This window comes from Peromyscus leucopus, chromosome 14, assembly GCF_004664715.2.
Source record: "Peromyscus leucopus breed LL Stock chromosome 14, UCI_PerLeu_2.1, whole genome shotgun sequence".
Classification (NCBI taxonomy): domain Eukaryota; kingdom Metazoa; phylum Chordata; class Mammalia; order Rodentia; family Cricetidae; genus Peromyscus; species Peromyscus leucopus.
The window spans coordinates 55,577,915-55,593,941 of NC_051075.1; the positions used below are offsets into that span (position 1 = coordinate 55,577,915).

Consider the following 16,027-nt stretch of genomic DNA (forward strand, 5'->3'; position numbering starts at 1 on the left):
GGTTCACTCCTTTCAATATGGGTCCCGAGACTGAATTTAGGTCGTAGGCTTGCAGCAAATGCCTTTCTGAGGAGCCATATCACAGGCTTCACCAGGCTGTTTTTTGAGACAGGATCTCTCACTGAGCCTGGAATCCCAGGATCCATTGTCTCTCCATCTTGCCCCCTTCCCCTCAAGCACCGGGATTGCAGGTATGTTCTGCTTCATATGCCTGGAGTTTTACATGGGTTGGTGGGGGGCAGCAGGGTGTGTGTGTGTGTGTGTGTGTGTGTGTGTGTGTGTGTCTGAACTTGGGTCCTCATGCATGTTACTTGCAGGAAGTTACTTAACCAACTGAGCCATCTACTCAGCCCGAAAGCCGTCACTTTTAAACTATCCTGGCTTGTGTTTCTCAGAATCCCATACATTATTATGACAGCCCACAGAGTTGTTAAAAAACAAACAGTATATTAATAAAATCATGAGTCATTTACTATGTTTCTAATTTCTTCATTTTCAAGACAATTAAGGAAAGGTTCTTTCTTGTTGAGATTCTATGGACTCTTTTGCACATACTAAAACTTCTGTTTAGGGGGATAGAAGGTGAACTACTCAGGATTTGCGTTTTATTCTGTATTCTGCTTCACTTTTCCAAAAAGCCTAGTTCAGTTTGCGTTATGGCCATCTAACGTGCTTATTACACAACAGCAATGACAGTAATTCTCGTTAAAAAACTTAAATTTTTGCTTAAAAGTGTCTTAGAAAAAAACAATAAACACCTGAAATCCCTAGAATTAAGTTACCTGAAGGAGAGCAATGGTTTGGAGTGATCTAGTTCAGATCTGTCCACGTGGATCCCCAGTGTGGAGTCTAGGCGGTAGTAATTCAGGATACCTGCTTCTGCTCGGAAACCCTGAAATCCACAGGCAGCAGCAACTTGCTCTGAGAGGAAAGCCAGGTCAGAAGGGAAAGGTGTATAATGATCTGCTGAGTATTTCTTTGGTAAAAGTAGAGAAAACAAGAAAAATAAACAATGACCTCAGAATATAGGAAATGGTGGCATGAAATCCTTTGCCTCACTAACTATTAACACAGGCACTTAAGAAGCCTTCCACCCATTACCAGTGGCTATTACTGAAGAAAATGTCTCTTCCCTCCCCAACAACCATATAGATCCACAGGGAGGGGCCCTCTAAAGGTTGTTTTTATTAAAAGGAAACCCAATACTATAGTCAGCTAGCAACCTGACTTGATACTCATCTGCCTGGTCAATCTGATAGGGTGACATGTGCAAAACGTCTGGATTAAGTCTAATCATAGCCAAGGCGGGATCTCCTTTTTCAGCCATTTATCCTCTTGATTTACTTCTGTTTTTCTTTCTTTCTTGATTTTTTTTTTTTTTAAAGTTTTTTTAGACAGGATTTCTCTGTGTAGCCCTGGCTGTCCTGACACTCTGTAGACCAGGCTGGCCTTGAACTCAAGAGATCCTGTCTACTGGTACTGGGAATAAAGGCATGCGCCACTACGGTCCCCCAGCCTGCTTCTGTTTTTAACACTCATGCTTTGCTAGAATGACAAGCCGGCCACTAGAGTCAGGCTTTCTGGGCTGTGCACACCTGCAGAGGTCGGATGCTTCTTTGCTCTCACTCCTTTCTAAGTTGAACTAAAGTCTTCTCAGAAGACCCAATTTTTGTCTTCCAATTCCACTGGTGTTCTGGTGCAGCTAGTTGGACCAAGTCACAAAACTGCCCAGAGTAGAACCAACTCTAAGTGCAAAAAACTTTTCTATGGCGTCTGTGTGGATGGGCTTCTCTGGTTGGTTGGAACTTCTGTTTTTAGTGTCTTGTTTTTTAAAAATTTATTCAACAGCATATAAGTCTTTTCTGTTTGAGATGGGCTATCTCTACATAGCCCTGACTTTCTACTTAATTCTTAAAATGGAAGGCGTGACACTAAAATTTCCTATATTAAGCTTTGGTCCTTTGGAAAAAAAATCGGGGGTGAGGGCTCGAGAGATAGCTCAGTGTTTACGAGCAAATACTGCTTTTCCAGAGGACCCAGATTCAATTCCCAGCACCTACAGGGTAGCTAACAACCACCTGTAACTCCAAGATCTGACACCCTTACACAGATACACATGCAGGAAAAGACTAATGCACATAAAATAAACAAATCAGGGCTGCTGTCCTAGTGTTGCCCCTGGGGCCCTTTTAACTGTCTACTATATTTGGACAAACTTTCCTCCCCATTTTCATTTTTTTGTCTTTGCTCTTCTCTGAATACTCGTGTGGTTTTTGATCATTTTCACTTCTCATTCTCTTAGTAAAGAAAGGGTAACCTTGAAGTATATAAAAATAGTAAGAGCAAATGAAAACATCCTTAAAAGCACTGACTGGCTTTTCTGGGTTAGGGTAGCTAACTGTTTAGCACAGCGAGGTACTGCTGTAAAGACGTCACAGGCATTAGTCACTTACTCTAAGCTTTTAAGGATTTATATGTATGAGTGTTTTGCCTGCATCTATGTCTGTGTACCATGTATGTACCTACTGCCCAGAGGCCAGAAGATGGTATCAATACCTTGGAACTTAAGGATAGTTATAAGCTATCACATAGGTGCTGGACACTGAAGCTGAGTTCTTTGTCAGAGCAACAAATGCTCTTACCCATTGAGCCCTCTCTCTAGCTCCTAATTTAATTTTTTGAGACAGGGCCTTGTTACATAGTCCAAACTGGCTTTGAACTAGTGTACCTCCTGCTTCAGCCTCCTGAGATTAGAAGTAGGGTTAGAGATGTGTGCTGCCACTCCCAGCTCTCCAAGAGATATATAAAGGAGGCAATAAGTCATAGTCACTCCCCTAAATGGTCCAATTCATGCTCCTGACAGCCTTTGCTATGGCAGTGGTATTTCAAGTTTGTTCAGGAAGAAATCTAACTACATGGGCCCAACAACCTACAAATGTGAAACAAACGAATGAAGCAAATACCTTACTGTCCCAGTTATAATGGTAGCCTAGCGTGACCCAGCGTAGTCTCTCTAGTAAAGTCCGGGGTCTCCGTTTATTCACTTCTTTAGACCTGTAAAGATTGTACACAGGAGAATTTAGTCATCTTAAATGGCAGCAACAATCCTTTCTGTAGAGTCTATGCATTTAGTCTAAGCTATTAGCCAAGGCTTGAGAAGGAAGCTGACATTAAGAGTATTAAGACTTGAATTGAGGTGAGCAGTGGATCTCTGAGTTTAAGGTCAGCCTGGTCTATAAAGCGAGTTCCAGGACAGGCTCCAAAACCACACAGAGAAACCTTGTCTTGAAGGAAAAAAAAGGAAGACTGGAATTGAGATTTTTGTTTTTATTTTTTTGAGTCAGAATCTTACTATGTAGCCCTGGTTGGCCGAGAACTCACTAGGTAGACTAGGATGGCTTCAAACTTAAGCAATCTGCCTGCCTCTGCCTCCTGAGTGCTGGGATTGAAGGTGTACACCACTGTTCTTAGCTTGGAATAGAGAGGTGCTAGCATCTAACCTAATTTTAAATCTTTACCCAATTAACCAAAATAATCTTCAGTGTTTTCAAAAATGCATGGCCCTTATTACTGGCTTTCACAGCAAACAGAAGCATGTTATCCTCTCTGCCCTTGATGCTTTCTCCAGGCACTAGATGATGGATAGGTGGGCTGGCCACCTTCTCCCCTGGCCAATGTGCTCACACAGCAGTTTTCTGTTTTTGTCATGGCTAAGTAAGGGCTTCAAGTTAGTGTAGGCATTTTTCTCAGCAATCATGTTATAATGCCATGGCTTTCAAGTGAACCCCAACTGTGTGGAAATGAACTGACCAGTTGTCCACTCTGCAGTGGGCAATCTGGGCCCCATAAGCAAGCGTTGCATTTTTTTCCCCCCCTATTAAAAAAACAGAGAATCACTGGTAAGCCACCAACCTATGACAAAATAACGCCAGCATCCTACTGTAAGGTTTTTCTTCATTTCATTTTTAAGGCATGGCAATTGTCTTTCTTAACTATTTCCTCAGAGACCCCACAGCTTTCTTTCATCCTTCCTTCCTACTGAACCCGACCTTCCAAAATTTGTTTTTTAAGATTTATTAATTTTATGTGTATGCATGTTTTGCCTGCATGTATATATTTGCGTACCATGTGTGCACCTGGTACCCAGGGAGGTCAGAGAGCACATCAGATACTCTAGAACTGCATTTATGGATGGCTGTTAACTACAACAAGGATGCTGGTGTTAGGACTTGAACCTGGGTCCTCTGGGAGATCAGCAGGTACCCTGAACCACTGAGCCATCACTTAGGCTGGTCTGAATCCGATCTTTAATCTTCTGTCCCCAGAGCCACGTTCTTTCAGCCTGAGGGTTTCCAGTTGTCTCACCCGACTCTCTTAATCACAAGTGAACACACAGTGTTACAGTAATGGCTAACACCCTTTCACCTCACTTAATCTTCCAGCTTCTGCTCTATACCATTATGCACTTCCAGTTAGCAGTTTTGCCTATGTCTTCTAAGGTCCATGAGAAACACAGGCACAATCAAATGATGCAGGAAAACAGCCTAATACTTTAACCGGCCTTCTTCCTGGTTCCTCCTCTCCTTATACTACATCATCCTATTACCCTGATACCCTTTAGCCTTCCTACATTGGAGACCTTTGGTCTCACACATTCCAGCTGCCCTCTGTGCTTTGTTCCTTCCTCTGCTGTATTGGTTTTAATCACGTTCATGTGTAGGTGTCTTTGGAGGTCAGGTGCTGATCCCTGCATGCAGGGTTATAGGTGGTTATGAGCTTGGACCCTCTGCGAGAGCAGTGCATGTTCTTAACTGCTGAGTCATCTCTCCAGCCACCAACCAAAATTTTACAAGGGGAAAAAATGGAAAGGACCAATTCTGCGTCTACATGGAGAGTGTAGATGATAGTTTTCACACACAAAAATGGATAAAGTATCTCAGAAGCTACACATAAAACCAAAGCTAAGCTCCTTTATTTTTCTCCTTTTATACTTTTTGTTTTGAGACAGGGTCTTTGCTTATTCTTGGCTGTCCTAGAACTCTCTATGTAGACCAGGCTGGCCTCAAACCCCAAACCTGGGTTTGATGGTGTATGCTTGTGATTCTAGCATTTGGGATCATAGGCAGGAGAATGAATACAAGTTCAAGGCCTGCCAGGAATATTTAAGTGAGACACTGCTTTAGGAAACATTTGGTGGTGCACACCTTTAATCCTAGCACTTGGGAGCAGAGGCAGGTGAAGCTCTGAGTCAGGCCAGCCTGGTCTACACAGGGAAACTGTCTCAGAAAACAAACGAACAACAAAACAAATACAGCAAGAACAGCTAGCACAAAGAATGGAAGCAAGCCTGATGTGTTTAAGGAACAGCACTTCAGGCCAGGGTGGCTATAGAGAAGTAAATGGTAAAGAACAGTAGGAAATAAATTAGAAATATCATGGAGCCAGATCAGACTACCTAGTTCTTATAGGCTATAATTTTAAATTTCTAAATACATGATGCTGGGCATAGTGGTACACACCTTTCATCCTAGTACTCGAAGGCAGATACAGGAGAATCTCTGAGTTCAAGATCAACCTCGTCTACATAGCAAGCTCCAGGACTACATAGAGAGACACTACATCAAAACACACACACACACACACACACACACACACACACACACACACACACACACCAAAACGAAGACCATGATGGTGTCATGTAACAAAAGATTTGTTGCTCTGGTTCTGGGAAGGAAATTTCTTTTTTATTCCTGGTCCTGGGGACAAGACTCAAGAACCGACACGCATGTATGTAGCAAGAGCTACACTCACCCTAAACCCTCACGATTTCCTGATAGTGTCCGTCCCACTGTTAATCATGGTGGCTCCTTGCATCACACCTGGGTTTATGCTAAGGAGTGATGATTTGGGATGTTGGCTGGTAATCCCACAAAAGCCAACCATATGATCAGAAGAGTGAGGTTTTATGCTAAATGGTATTAGTTGGACCTCCAGACTGAATTCAATCACGTGGTTAATGACTTGTACATATTCAGGTGTAAGTGCCCCTTCTACATGTGTGGATGAACATGCCCATGGCGGCCAGAGGTCAGCTTGGTGCCATAGACAAAGAGGTGTCCACCTGGCTTTTATTTGATAGTATCTCTCTCAGTGAAACACAGGGCCCACGGCTGAGACCAGCAAGCAAGTCCCAGGGATCTGTCTGTCTGTCTGTACCTCTCTAGCATTGGGATTATAGGTGAGTGCCATCATGGTTTGTTTTCAAATGTGGGTACAGTTGCCAGGTGGTGGTGGGGCATGCCTTTAATCCCAGCACCCAGGATGCAGATGCAGGTGATCACTTAGTTCAAGGCCAGCCTGGTCTATAGAGAGAGTTCTAGGCCAGCCAGGGCTGAACAAAGAAACCTGGTCTTGAAAAACAAAAACAAAAACAAAAACAAAAACAAAACAAAACAAAACAAAAAAATGGTGGGTATGGGGGTTGAATCCAGACCCTTAAGCTTGTGTGGCAAACACTTTAAGCCCCAAACTCCCTTTCTTGAAACAGGGTCTCTCTCTGCCCTGGAACTTACCAAACATGCTGGTGAACTCCAGAAATTTGCCTGTCTCTGCCTCCTCAGTCCTGAGATTATAAGTAGGCAAGGCCTGTCTGGCTTTATCCTTCCTTTCTTCCTTTTAATTAAAAGAAAACAAAACACATGGGTTCTGGGGAACTGAACTCGGGTCCAGTCACCTCCCTAGCCTACATGACTAATGATTACATCAGTAGTGACTATACAACAAAATGCACCCCCTAAAATTCTGGATGCTAAAACTTGGGAGCTCACTGGCTGGGAGAAACTTCAACGTGCTATGAAGGCAAAACGCCCTGATTCCACAGTGAAGGAAGAGCACACACCTGGTCTCACGGTCTTCATTTGTCTGGCCCCAAATAAGTGAAAGTTTTCCCTGCAGCATAGGGCTGATCTAGTGAGCTACTGAACACGAAGAGGCCACCAACGCCCCTGAACCATAATCAGTGGTCGTCAGTATGAGAAGCCGAGAGTGACCTCAAGCCCGACCGATGTCTCAAAGTTTGTGTTAACCCTGCGTAGCTTCATCAGAACTGAACTTCAGATGAGAGGCTGTGACAAAAACAACATGACTTCTACATTCCATGTAGACAAGGTTTGAAAAGGGGCAAAAAGCAGATTGGACTAAGGTGGCTGGGTTAAATACAGCGAGAAATGATAGTTTAATCTGACTCTAATACCTACTTTGTTTCCAAGAGATGGACTTAAGGTCTTTTAATGGCTATCCCCTACTTCTGGGACAGGCCATGACTGTTGATCTGGTCTCCTGCACTAAAATACTGCATACCCACCGACCCCACACTCAGGACCAGGGACGAGACAAGCCCCGCGCTGTATCCCAACCCCACCTGTGCTTCTGTGTAGACTCTAGCTATACCACCCCTGAACAAAGCACAGAAGTGAGATGCAGTCATTCTGTCCAGTCCGTTTCCCCAGCACATTCACCTACCACATCTTCACTTCCCATTGAAAATGGCCAGAGTCCTAAGGTGACAAAAGCCGAAGGCTCCTCAGGCCCTCTTGTTGCTGTTCTCAATGCGGGAGGATGTTGGAGCAACCAGAACCTCTGGGGAGTACTGGGACAGTGGACCCTTTCTACTCTGACAGACTTTGGAAGTGGAGTCTTATTGTACTGCTCACAGGACGCTGACAGATGACTCAAACACCTGGATGGCTTATCCCATCCAACACCTAGATTTCCCCCGTGAGGAAACAGAAATATATATCACACAGTGACAGGATGGGAACCAGAGAGCTAATCGATTTTCAATGCTGCCAGCACAATGTCTCCGACTATCAATTTCTTCCAGTCTTGACAACACAAGGTATAACCACCACCATATTTATTTTTGCATTAGATAAAAAAATATATCTCCCTATTGTCCATTGGATGATATATTACAGGGGTTCATCTGAGCTATCTTAGAAGGCAGCTGTGATTTCTATAGTCATATTTCAGAAGGCAAAGAATAAATTATTTGAAAATACAGGCTGGTTTAGATATTAAGCACTCTAATTTTTTTTTTTGTTTGGTTTTTCAAGACAGGGTTTCTCTGCGTAGCTTTGCGCCTTTCTTGGAGCTCACTTGGTAGCCCAGGCTGGCCTCGAACTCAGAGATCTGCCTGGCTCTGCCTCCCGAGTGCTGGGATTAAAGGCGTGTGTCACCACCGCCCGGCTAAAGCACTCTAATTTCATTCAGTCACGATCTTCCTTTACATTGCCCTCAGTTCTAAGGGTAGCACTAAAAGCTGAAGAACAGGAAAGGTTTCCCACATTGCTCCTACATATACATTAAGCTACAGACATAGGAGGCTTTAAAGGAAACCTGCTAAATGTTATTTTCTTCCCCTTTGAACATAAGGAAATCTTGTACTTCTCCCATTAGAAGCAGCACGATAGTTTATGGCATGAAGGGCAAATAGGCCACCAAGAGGACATATTTTCTTTTTTGGTTTTTCGAAACAGGGTTTCTCTGTGTAGCTTTGCGCCTTTCCTGAATCTTGCTCTGTAGACCCGGCTGGCCTCGAACTCACAGAGATCTGCCTGCCTCTGCCTCCCAAGTGCTGGGATTAAAGGCATGCACCACCACTGCCCGGCGAGGACATATTTTCAAGAAGCATTTTCTAAGGACTTCTCACATACATTCACAGAAACCAGAGGGAAATGTTAAACAAAACAAAAAAACTTGTCCAAGATTACCCAGCTACTACAGAGCTGAGTAAGGATTGGAAGAGAGACAATCTGACCCCAGAGCTTGTGCCCTACATCGCTAACCCCTGTACAATTTGGTCCTACTCCATCTACCATGCCCACTTAATGTTTTGTCTACCCTACCCATGGCTTCCAGGAAGCATTTTTATAAATTATTCCAACTTTGCCATGCAAGAGACTACTCTCATGATAAAGTATAAACTCTAAACTTGTAACTGCCAACGTATCTATTTAAACGTGTTATTCTCCACACTTCTATAGAACTCATAGAAGACAGGAAATGTTTTTGGCTTTCCCTTTTAGAACGGAAATAAAGAGACAGAGGTTAAACATCACCACTCTCCGGCACGAAAACTGTCAGGCGACAGATACAGAATGTTGGAGTACTGCAATTCACCCAGCTACTGATTAAGCTGGTTAGAACTTGCATGAACTCCAATTCCTCTTGCATACGCTGTCCCCCTTGCCTGGCCACGAGCTGAGTCAGGCAAGGTCTACGGATATGCCTAGGAAATGTTTCCTAACTTCTTTTGAATCACTAACACTCCAGCACACATGCCTGTGCTCCTCCTATTTCACAGAACATACTCATAAATACCATACCATCTCTGCTCAGTCTGATGAATACTGCTAACCAGACTTTTTACTATTCTGAATGGCGAATCCCTAATCATTCTGAAGAAGAGTTGAAATGGTCGGGATAGGGGTGGGTAATAGATCAATAGATAAAATTATTAAAAAATGTATATGAAAGGCCCTAGCCCTTCAGGCTTACACCCCGAAGCCTCAGGAAAAGAGAAACTTCAAGCACCAGGAAATGAGAAACTAAAAATCTAGTTCCAAGGGCAACCTGACTTAGCCATTGTTCAATCTCCCTTGCAACCATATAACAATGTAAAGAGATCTCTGTTAAGAGATGTGCTCAACTGTGACTGGGATAGTTGCAGGTGTTCCAGGAAGGACCACCGTGACCTGTGTGTAAACTCCACTCCCGCCTTGATACCCCCCTTGAGGTTTCAGGGAAAATGTACCCGTTGACGCAAATTACCCGTCTGTGATCACTCTGTACCCAGTATGGGAATTGTATGGGAATTGTAATCTTATGGCTCTTGTGGGTTTTTCCTTTAAAAACCCCCAAGTGGCTGCAGTAAGATGCGGCTCTTGCTCTTAGGAGCAGGGTTTGCCCTTCTATAAAGAAGCTTAATAAATGCTCTTGCGTCTGCATCAACTGGACTGGAGTCTGGGTGCTTGGGGCGCCCACTTGAGAGCCCCAGGTTTGGGGTCCAACAGTTCTTGGATACTTCCATACTGCCTGGAAGAATTATTCCTCCTGTTTCTCCAGTGCTTCCCACTACTGTAACGTTTTCCCAGCTCTACTGTAATCACTCCTGTATAGAATTCTTGAGCATAAGGAAAGTGTCTCCAATGCCTAGCATCATGCCTGGAATCCAACTGATTTCTCCAGTGAGTATTTGTGGAACGAAAGCTGAAATATCAAGATCCAAACACCAGCTCTTCTATGAACAACAACTGAGCCATCATAAAAAAGCTAGCCGTAGCACCTCCATTAAAACAGAAGTGCTATCAGTGATATTTTTCCTACAAGTCTACAAAGGAACACACTTTGAATAAAAACAGATCATGTGAGGACGATGTGGATGAACTCAGTTTCTAAGCTATGACAAGACTCTTAAGAACAGACAGTGCTGTGCACAGATGAGGGGGGGGAACCCAATGTATCCACTTTTACTCAAAGCAGTTTCTTCAAGGATCTTCCTCTGGCTGTTAAGACTTACCTTAGGAACTCTTTGCTCTGTTCCCACGGACTCTGGGTCTCTTCTTTAGGCATGTGCTTGTCCAGGTTACATACATTAGGTTTCTGGGAGTACAACTTAAGGCACTGTTTTATCCAGTGCCGCTGGCATCCTGGGAGGAATGGGTTTGGGATGAAAATAAATCCTAGAAAAAGAAGATGGGGTGGGGGAGAAATTTGCAATTGTTCTGTTTCTTTTTTCATTTCTTACACCAACCATTCTGTCATTTACTGCCCATATCCTTTGGTTCTGCTTAAAGTTAATGAAAAAACAAGTTACTATAAACAGGAGACACCATATAAAAATCTGACTTTGGGAACATCCTCAAGAACAAACAATTTGAAAGGTTAGCTGTCAATGGTGTTGTCCTAAAGCAACTTTAAAATTCAAAGTTCAAAATCCTTAGATTTTTACCAGGTACCAATTACAGTCACACAAGAATCCCCTAAGTCTTTGTTTCACTTATTACAGGCATAGAAGGCTACCTCTAATACTTGAATTAACCATAGGTCTTCATCTAGTAAACAGAACACTAGTTATTAGTCTTCTTTGTTTCTCAACTTCAGATCCACCTTTCTTGAACACACTGGCACCTGTCACTACAATCTCAGAGGATCCAACACTCTCTTCCTGTTTCCACGGCACTCCACACTGGTGTGCAGACCAAGTTCCGGCAAAACCACACCACCACCACCCCCCACACAAGAAGAAAATAACATTCTAACACTTCCAAAAGATAACAGATAAAAAAGAATACATCTGATAGAGTTCACACCTTGGAAGTAACTTGGAAATTTAATGCATCTTTGGGCAGTCTATTTCAGATAAGTTCATTTATTTATTTATTTACTTTTTTTTTCAAGATAGGATCTCACTATGTAATTCTGGCTGTCCTAGAACTCACTGTGTAGACCAGGTTGGCTCTAACTCACAGAGATCTGCCTTGCTCTGCCTCCTGGGATTAAAAGCGTCTGCTATTTTGCCTGGCTTTTTTTGTAATGGTGACTGAGCTAAGACCTTGAGCATGTCAGGCGAACACTACCACTGAGCTATATTTCTAAGCTTCTTCTAATTCTTTTTTTGTTTTTGGTTTTTCGAGACTGGGTTTCTCTGTGTAGCTTTGCGCCTTTCTTGGAACTCGCTTTGGAGACCAGGCTGGCCTCAAACTCAGAGATCCGCCTGTCTCTGCCTCCTGAGTGCTGGGATTAAAGGCGTGCACCACCATTGCCCGGCCTAAGCTTCTTTTATGGGTTAAAAATCTGCCTTTCTTTAATTTGCATTGTTTTGGGGTTCTGACACACACACACACACACACACACCCCTCCAAATCAGTTTTCTTTTTCTTGGCTTTAAAGATAGGATCCTGTTATAATAGCTTGGTTGATTCATCCCACCCCCTACTTTGCTTACTTTGAGGTGGGCCCTATTTTTACACACACTTTATGCTTAAAGAAACTGAGGGCAAGGGAAGAGATTTGTCCTATGTCAGTACAAAGTGGAGCCAGGAATGAGTCCAGATAAACGGGAACCAGAACCTATGCCTTAACCACCACTCCACTGCTTCTCATCCTTTGTGCATAGCCATTTTTCAAATGTTTGATGCCTGCTGTCACATTTCCCACCCAAAGCTTTTCTTCCCCAGACCTTGTTTCTTCCAGTGAAAACAGGTTTTGGCACACAGAGTTCCTCCAGAATAAGTCGGATCAAGAAGTAAACAAAATCTTCTGGTCACCCTAAAAGGAGACCTTCCCATGCTGTGCATATTATACTTCTATTAAACGCAGCTTACAATGGCATTGAAAGCCAAGGAAATCCCCTAAGAACACAATGAAGTAGTAACCCATGTGATGTGAAACCCTACAATCCTGAAAAGGCAGACACGGCACTTCTGACAACATGAAACAGAAGTGGGCTGGAACAGCTTGTACCCTGAACAATCTATACAGCAGCAAGGCCCAGGCCAACAGGAAACTGTGACCTTGAAAACACTAAGTTCAGAGTTAGAAGTTTAAGGGCTGAGGGTGGTGGCAGACGCCTTTAATGCCAGCACTTGGGAGGTAGAGGCAGGTGGATCTCTGTGAGTTCAAGGCCAACCTGGTCTACAAGGTGAGTTCTAGGATGGCTAGGGCTGTTCCACAGAGAAACCCTGTCTCGAAGGAAAATAAAAAAAGAGTTAGAAATGTAAGAGCAGCCTCTCGGGGTTGGAAAGATAGGCCCACATTTGGTGCACATATATGCATGTAGACAAAACAGTTATACACGTAAAATAAAAGTAAATACACCCAGGGGCTGGAGAGATGGCTTAGCAGTTAGGAGTATATGCTGCTCTTGCAGAAAACTGGTCTGGATTCCCAGTTCCAGTGATGCGGCATCCACTTCTGAGTTGCTCTACTCTTTGGAAGCAGTACACAAGATAACCCAGAGAAGGCACAAATAGGTTATGCTCCAGGGTGTTGGCATGTCCGTTGTTTATCTCTTCAGCACTCATTCCTCCAGTCTCTGACTGGACTCACCAGGATAGCCTTCGAGTCCATAGGCCCGCCACTGGCTCACAGGCTTTAGGCCTGCTCGACAGGCCTCCTGCTCAGTCACGGAGGACACGTTCAGATGAAATCTCACCACCTGGAGGAGAGAAACTCAAGTCAGAGGGCACGCTGTCCTAGGTCAACCTTCCAAAGAGATTTCCACTATGGGTTCTTAGCATCAGCTCTCCCACCTACTTGACCCATTGGCCTTAGTTCCCCCATTTGTATTCTAACAAATATTATACAGTTCTGCAAAATTAAGCAAAATAAAGTAATAATAATAATTGGAATAAACTAGTTTGGGCTTTCTTTTTAACTTTCAAACAACCCTTTCCTATGAGAACACACTTTAGTAATTTAAGCGTTTGCTATCTTGGAGTATCTCAGTCACAATGCTGTTTAGTCTGGTTAGCACGAAAACACTGCTTCTGAGGCACTTGTTACAGTTAGCAATAGGACACTATCAGGCAGGAGTAGGATGAGAAAATGGAGAGTTCTCTTACCACAAAGAAAAAGTTATTTCCATAAAACACTAGGGCCCCATTTGCTGAAAGTGTTAACCTTTGATAAAATACTAATGGGAGAACTTTGCTTTTTTTTTTTTTTTTCTTTTTTTTTTTGGTTTTTCGAGACAGGGTTTCTCTGTGTAGCTTTGCGCCTTTCCTGGAACTCACTTGGTAGCCCAGGTTGGCCTCGAACTCACAAAGATCCACCTGCCTCTGCCTCCTGAGTGCTGGGATTAAAGGCGGAGAACTTTGCTTTTATTATTAAAAAATTAAGTATTACGAGTGCATAAAGTTTTCTTTGCACATAAGAGTATCTTATAGTAGATACGATGTTCTACTAGTTGAGACCCAGTATGTAGCTGGGCACTGGTGTCACACACCTTTAATCCTAGCACTCTGGAGCAGAGGCAGGCAATTCTCTGGGAGTTTGAGGACAGCCAGGGCTACAAAGAGAAACCCTGTAACTAACCTAAACTACTCGAACTAAAAACTAAAACAAACCCCAATATGGTAACATAGGGGGGAAAACCATATATATATATATATATATATATATAGAAAACAAACCGAAAAATCCCACTTCATTCTTTCATGAATAATCAATTCAGCTTGCCTTAAAATCTATTCAATTTCCCCCCACCCCAAAGAGAAATGAACTGCTTCTGTGTTGTTGGTTCTTGAAGACAGGACCTCACTACGTAGCCCTGGCTGTCCGGAACGCAGAGATCCACTTGCCTCTGCTTTCAAGTGCCGGAATTAAAGGTGTGTGCCACCACGTCTGGCTTGAGAAATGAACTTTTGTCTTAACAACCTCTAAGCATGGAGATTTCCTGACAAAATTCCAACAAACGGCTGGTGTATAAGCAGGCTTAAAACAAAAAATTTCTTTCTCCGTGTTGCTGGGAAATCAAATCCAGTGCCTTGAACATGGTAGGCAAGCACTCCACCACAGAGCTACATGTCTGGTCCATCACTCTAAAATGGCTATCTGGAACTTTCTGAGAGCCTTGACCTACTTAAGTTTTCGAGTTACTTTATACTTATGGCTGATAAAATATTTTGTCATGATTTCTCTCTCCTTTTGGTTTTTCAAGACAGAGTTTCTCTTTGCAGCTCTGGCTGCCTGGGAACTAGATTTGCAGACTAGGCTGGCCTGGAACTCATTAGCCACCACCAGCCTGGGATACAGAACAAGACTCTGTCTCCAAAAAAAAAAATTAAAACGTGACTAAGGAAAATATACATTATACCACTACAGCTTTCCCCTCTGTAGGAAATTATGTTCTCTTTCTTCTTAGGAAGGGGAAACAAATAGGTATGTAGGCTGTTTAGATTTATCTTAAATTTATTCTATGCGCATGAGTGTTTTGCTTGTGGAGGTCAGAAAAGGGTGTATGATCCTCTGGAACTGGAGTTACAGACGGCTATAAGCCGCCACGTGGAGGCTGGGAATCGAGCCCAGGCGCTCTGCTACAGCGCTAAGCCGCTGAGCTCTCTCTCCAAATCCATATATGTGTATAATATATATATACACACACCCACATACATACACAATTTATTTCTCGGTTTTTCTAGACAGGGTTTCTCTTGTGTAACAGCTCTGTCCTGAAACTCGCTTTGTAGGCCAGGCCTCCCTCGGCCTCTCGAGTGCTGGCATTAAAGGCGTGCGCCACCACCGTCCCGCTTTAGATTTTTTTGACATCTATCTTCACCGTGGATGGAGGATCTCAAAACCCTACAAAGACCTCTTGGTCTTTTTTAAGTCTCAGGGAAGAGAGGGCCTAGTCTCACGCCCGACCGTTGAACAGCTTGAGACTTATTCGATGGCAGGTTTTTATGTGAAACCCTGGAGCCACCCTGACGTCCTGTCGGACTTTACAGAACATGACGCATCAGCATGGAGTGGACAGCTAGCTCCAAGAAGGAACGGCCACCTCCGGGCTTTATGGAGCGGGGCCGCGGGGGTTGCGGAGAAGGCGGCGGCGGCGGCAGGAAGAAGGAAGCGGCCGGGCACCCTGCAGGCAGCGAGCCAGCTGGGGAGCCTGTGTACAGCTCGGCGCCCAGGTCCCGCAAGGCTCCTCCCCAGAACCGGCCCGGAGGCCGACAAGTCCCGGGAGGCCCCGCAGGACGCCAGGCGCGCGGGGCGGCGCGCACGCCTCCTCCCTTCCTACCTTGGGCACGCCGGGCCGCGGGCCTGGGGCCTCGTGTGCCGTCGAGAAGTCGATGACCGCTCCCAGGTCCGCCGTCCCGCGCCGGCTCTGCCGGTAGAAGCGGAAGAGCTTCCGGAAGGCGTCCTCCCGCGGCTCCGCCGCCAGCGTGGCCAACGAGGCCACCGCCGCCGCCATCTTCCCCATGTCGACGCTGCCAACGGTCGGGCCCGGAAGCAGAACTCACAG

General features: G+C 44.3%; 1 protein-coding gene and 1 non-coding gene across 3 annotated transcripts; both read right to left on the bottom strand.

Annotated features, from left to right (window-relative positions):
- Positions 1–782: 782 nt before the first annotated feature.
- LOC114686834 (nucleic acid dioxygenase ALKBH1-like) lies at positions 783–16,021 on the bottom strand. Of its 2 annotated transcripts, none has more exons than XM_028861511.2 (5): positions 15,803–16,016; positions 13,114–13,222; positions 10,583–10,745; positions 2,964–3,054; positions 783–921 (listed from the first exon to the last, which is right to left on the bottom strand). In XM_028861511.2, the coding sequence occupies exons 1-5, from the start codon at positions 15,983–15,985 to the stop codon at positions 865–867; spliced, it is 603 nt and encodes a 200-aa protein (XP_028717344.1). In that variant the 5' UTR covers positions 15,986–16,016; the 3' UTR covers positions 783–864. The 2 variants fall into 2 exon arrangements, with proteins under 2 accessions (XP_028717344.1, XP_037066650.1); XM_037210755.1 differs by lacking the exon at positions 783–921 and adding an exon at positions 6,576–6,675 and having other exon boundaries at positions 2,970–3,054; positions 15,803–16,021.
- Positions 9,160–9,294, bottom strand: LOC114686837. Its single transcript, XR_003733622.1, has one exon. It is a non-coding gene; the product is annotated as a small nucleolar RNA SNORA58 (small nucleolar RNA).
- Positions 16,022–16,027: the final 6 nt, after the last annotated feature.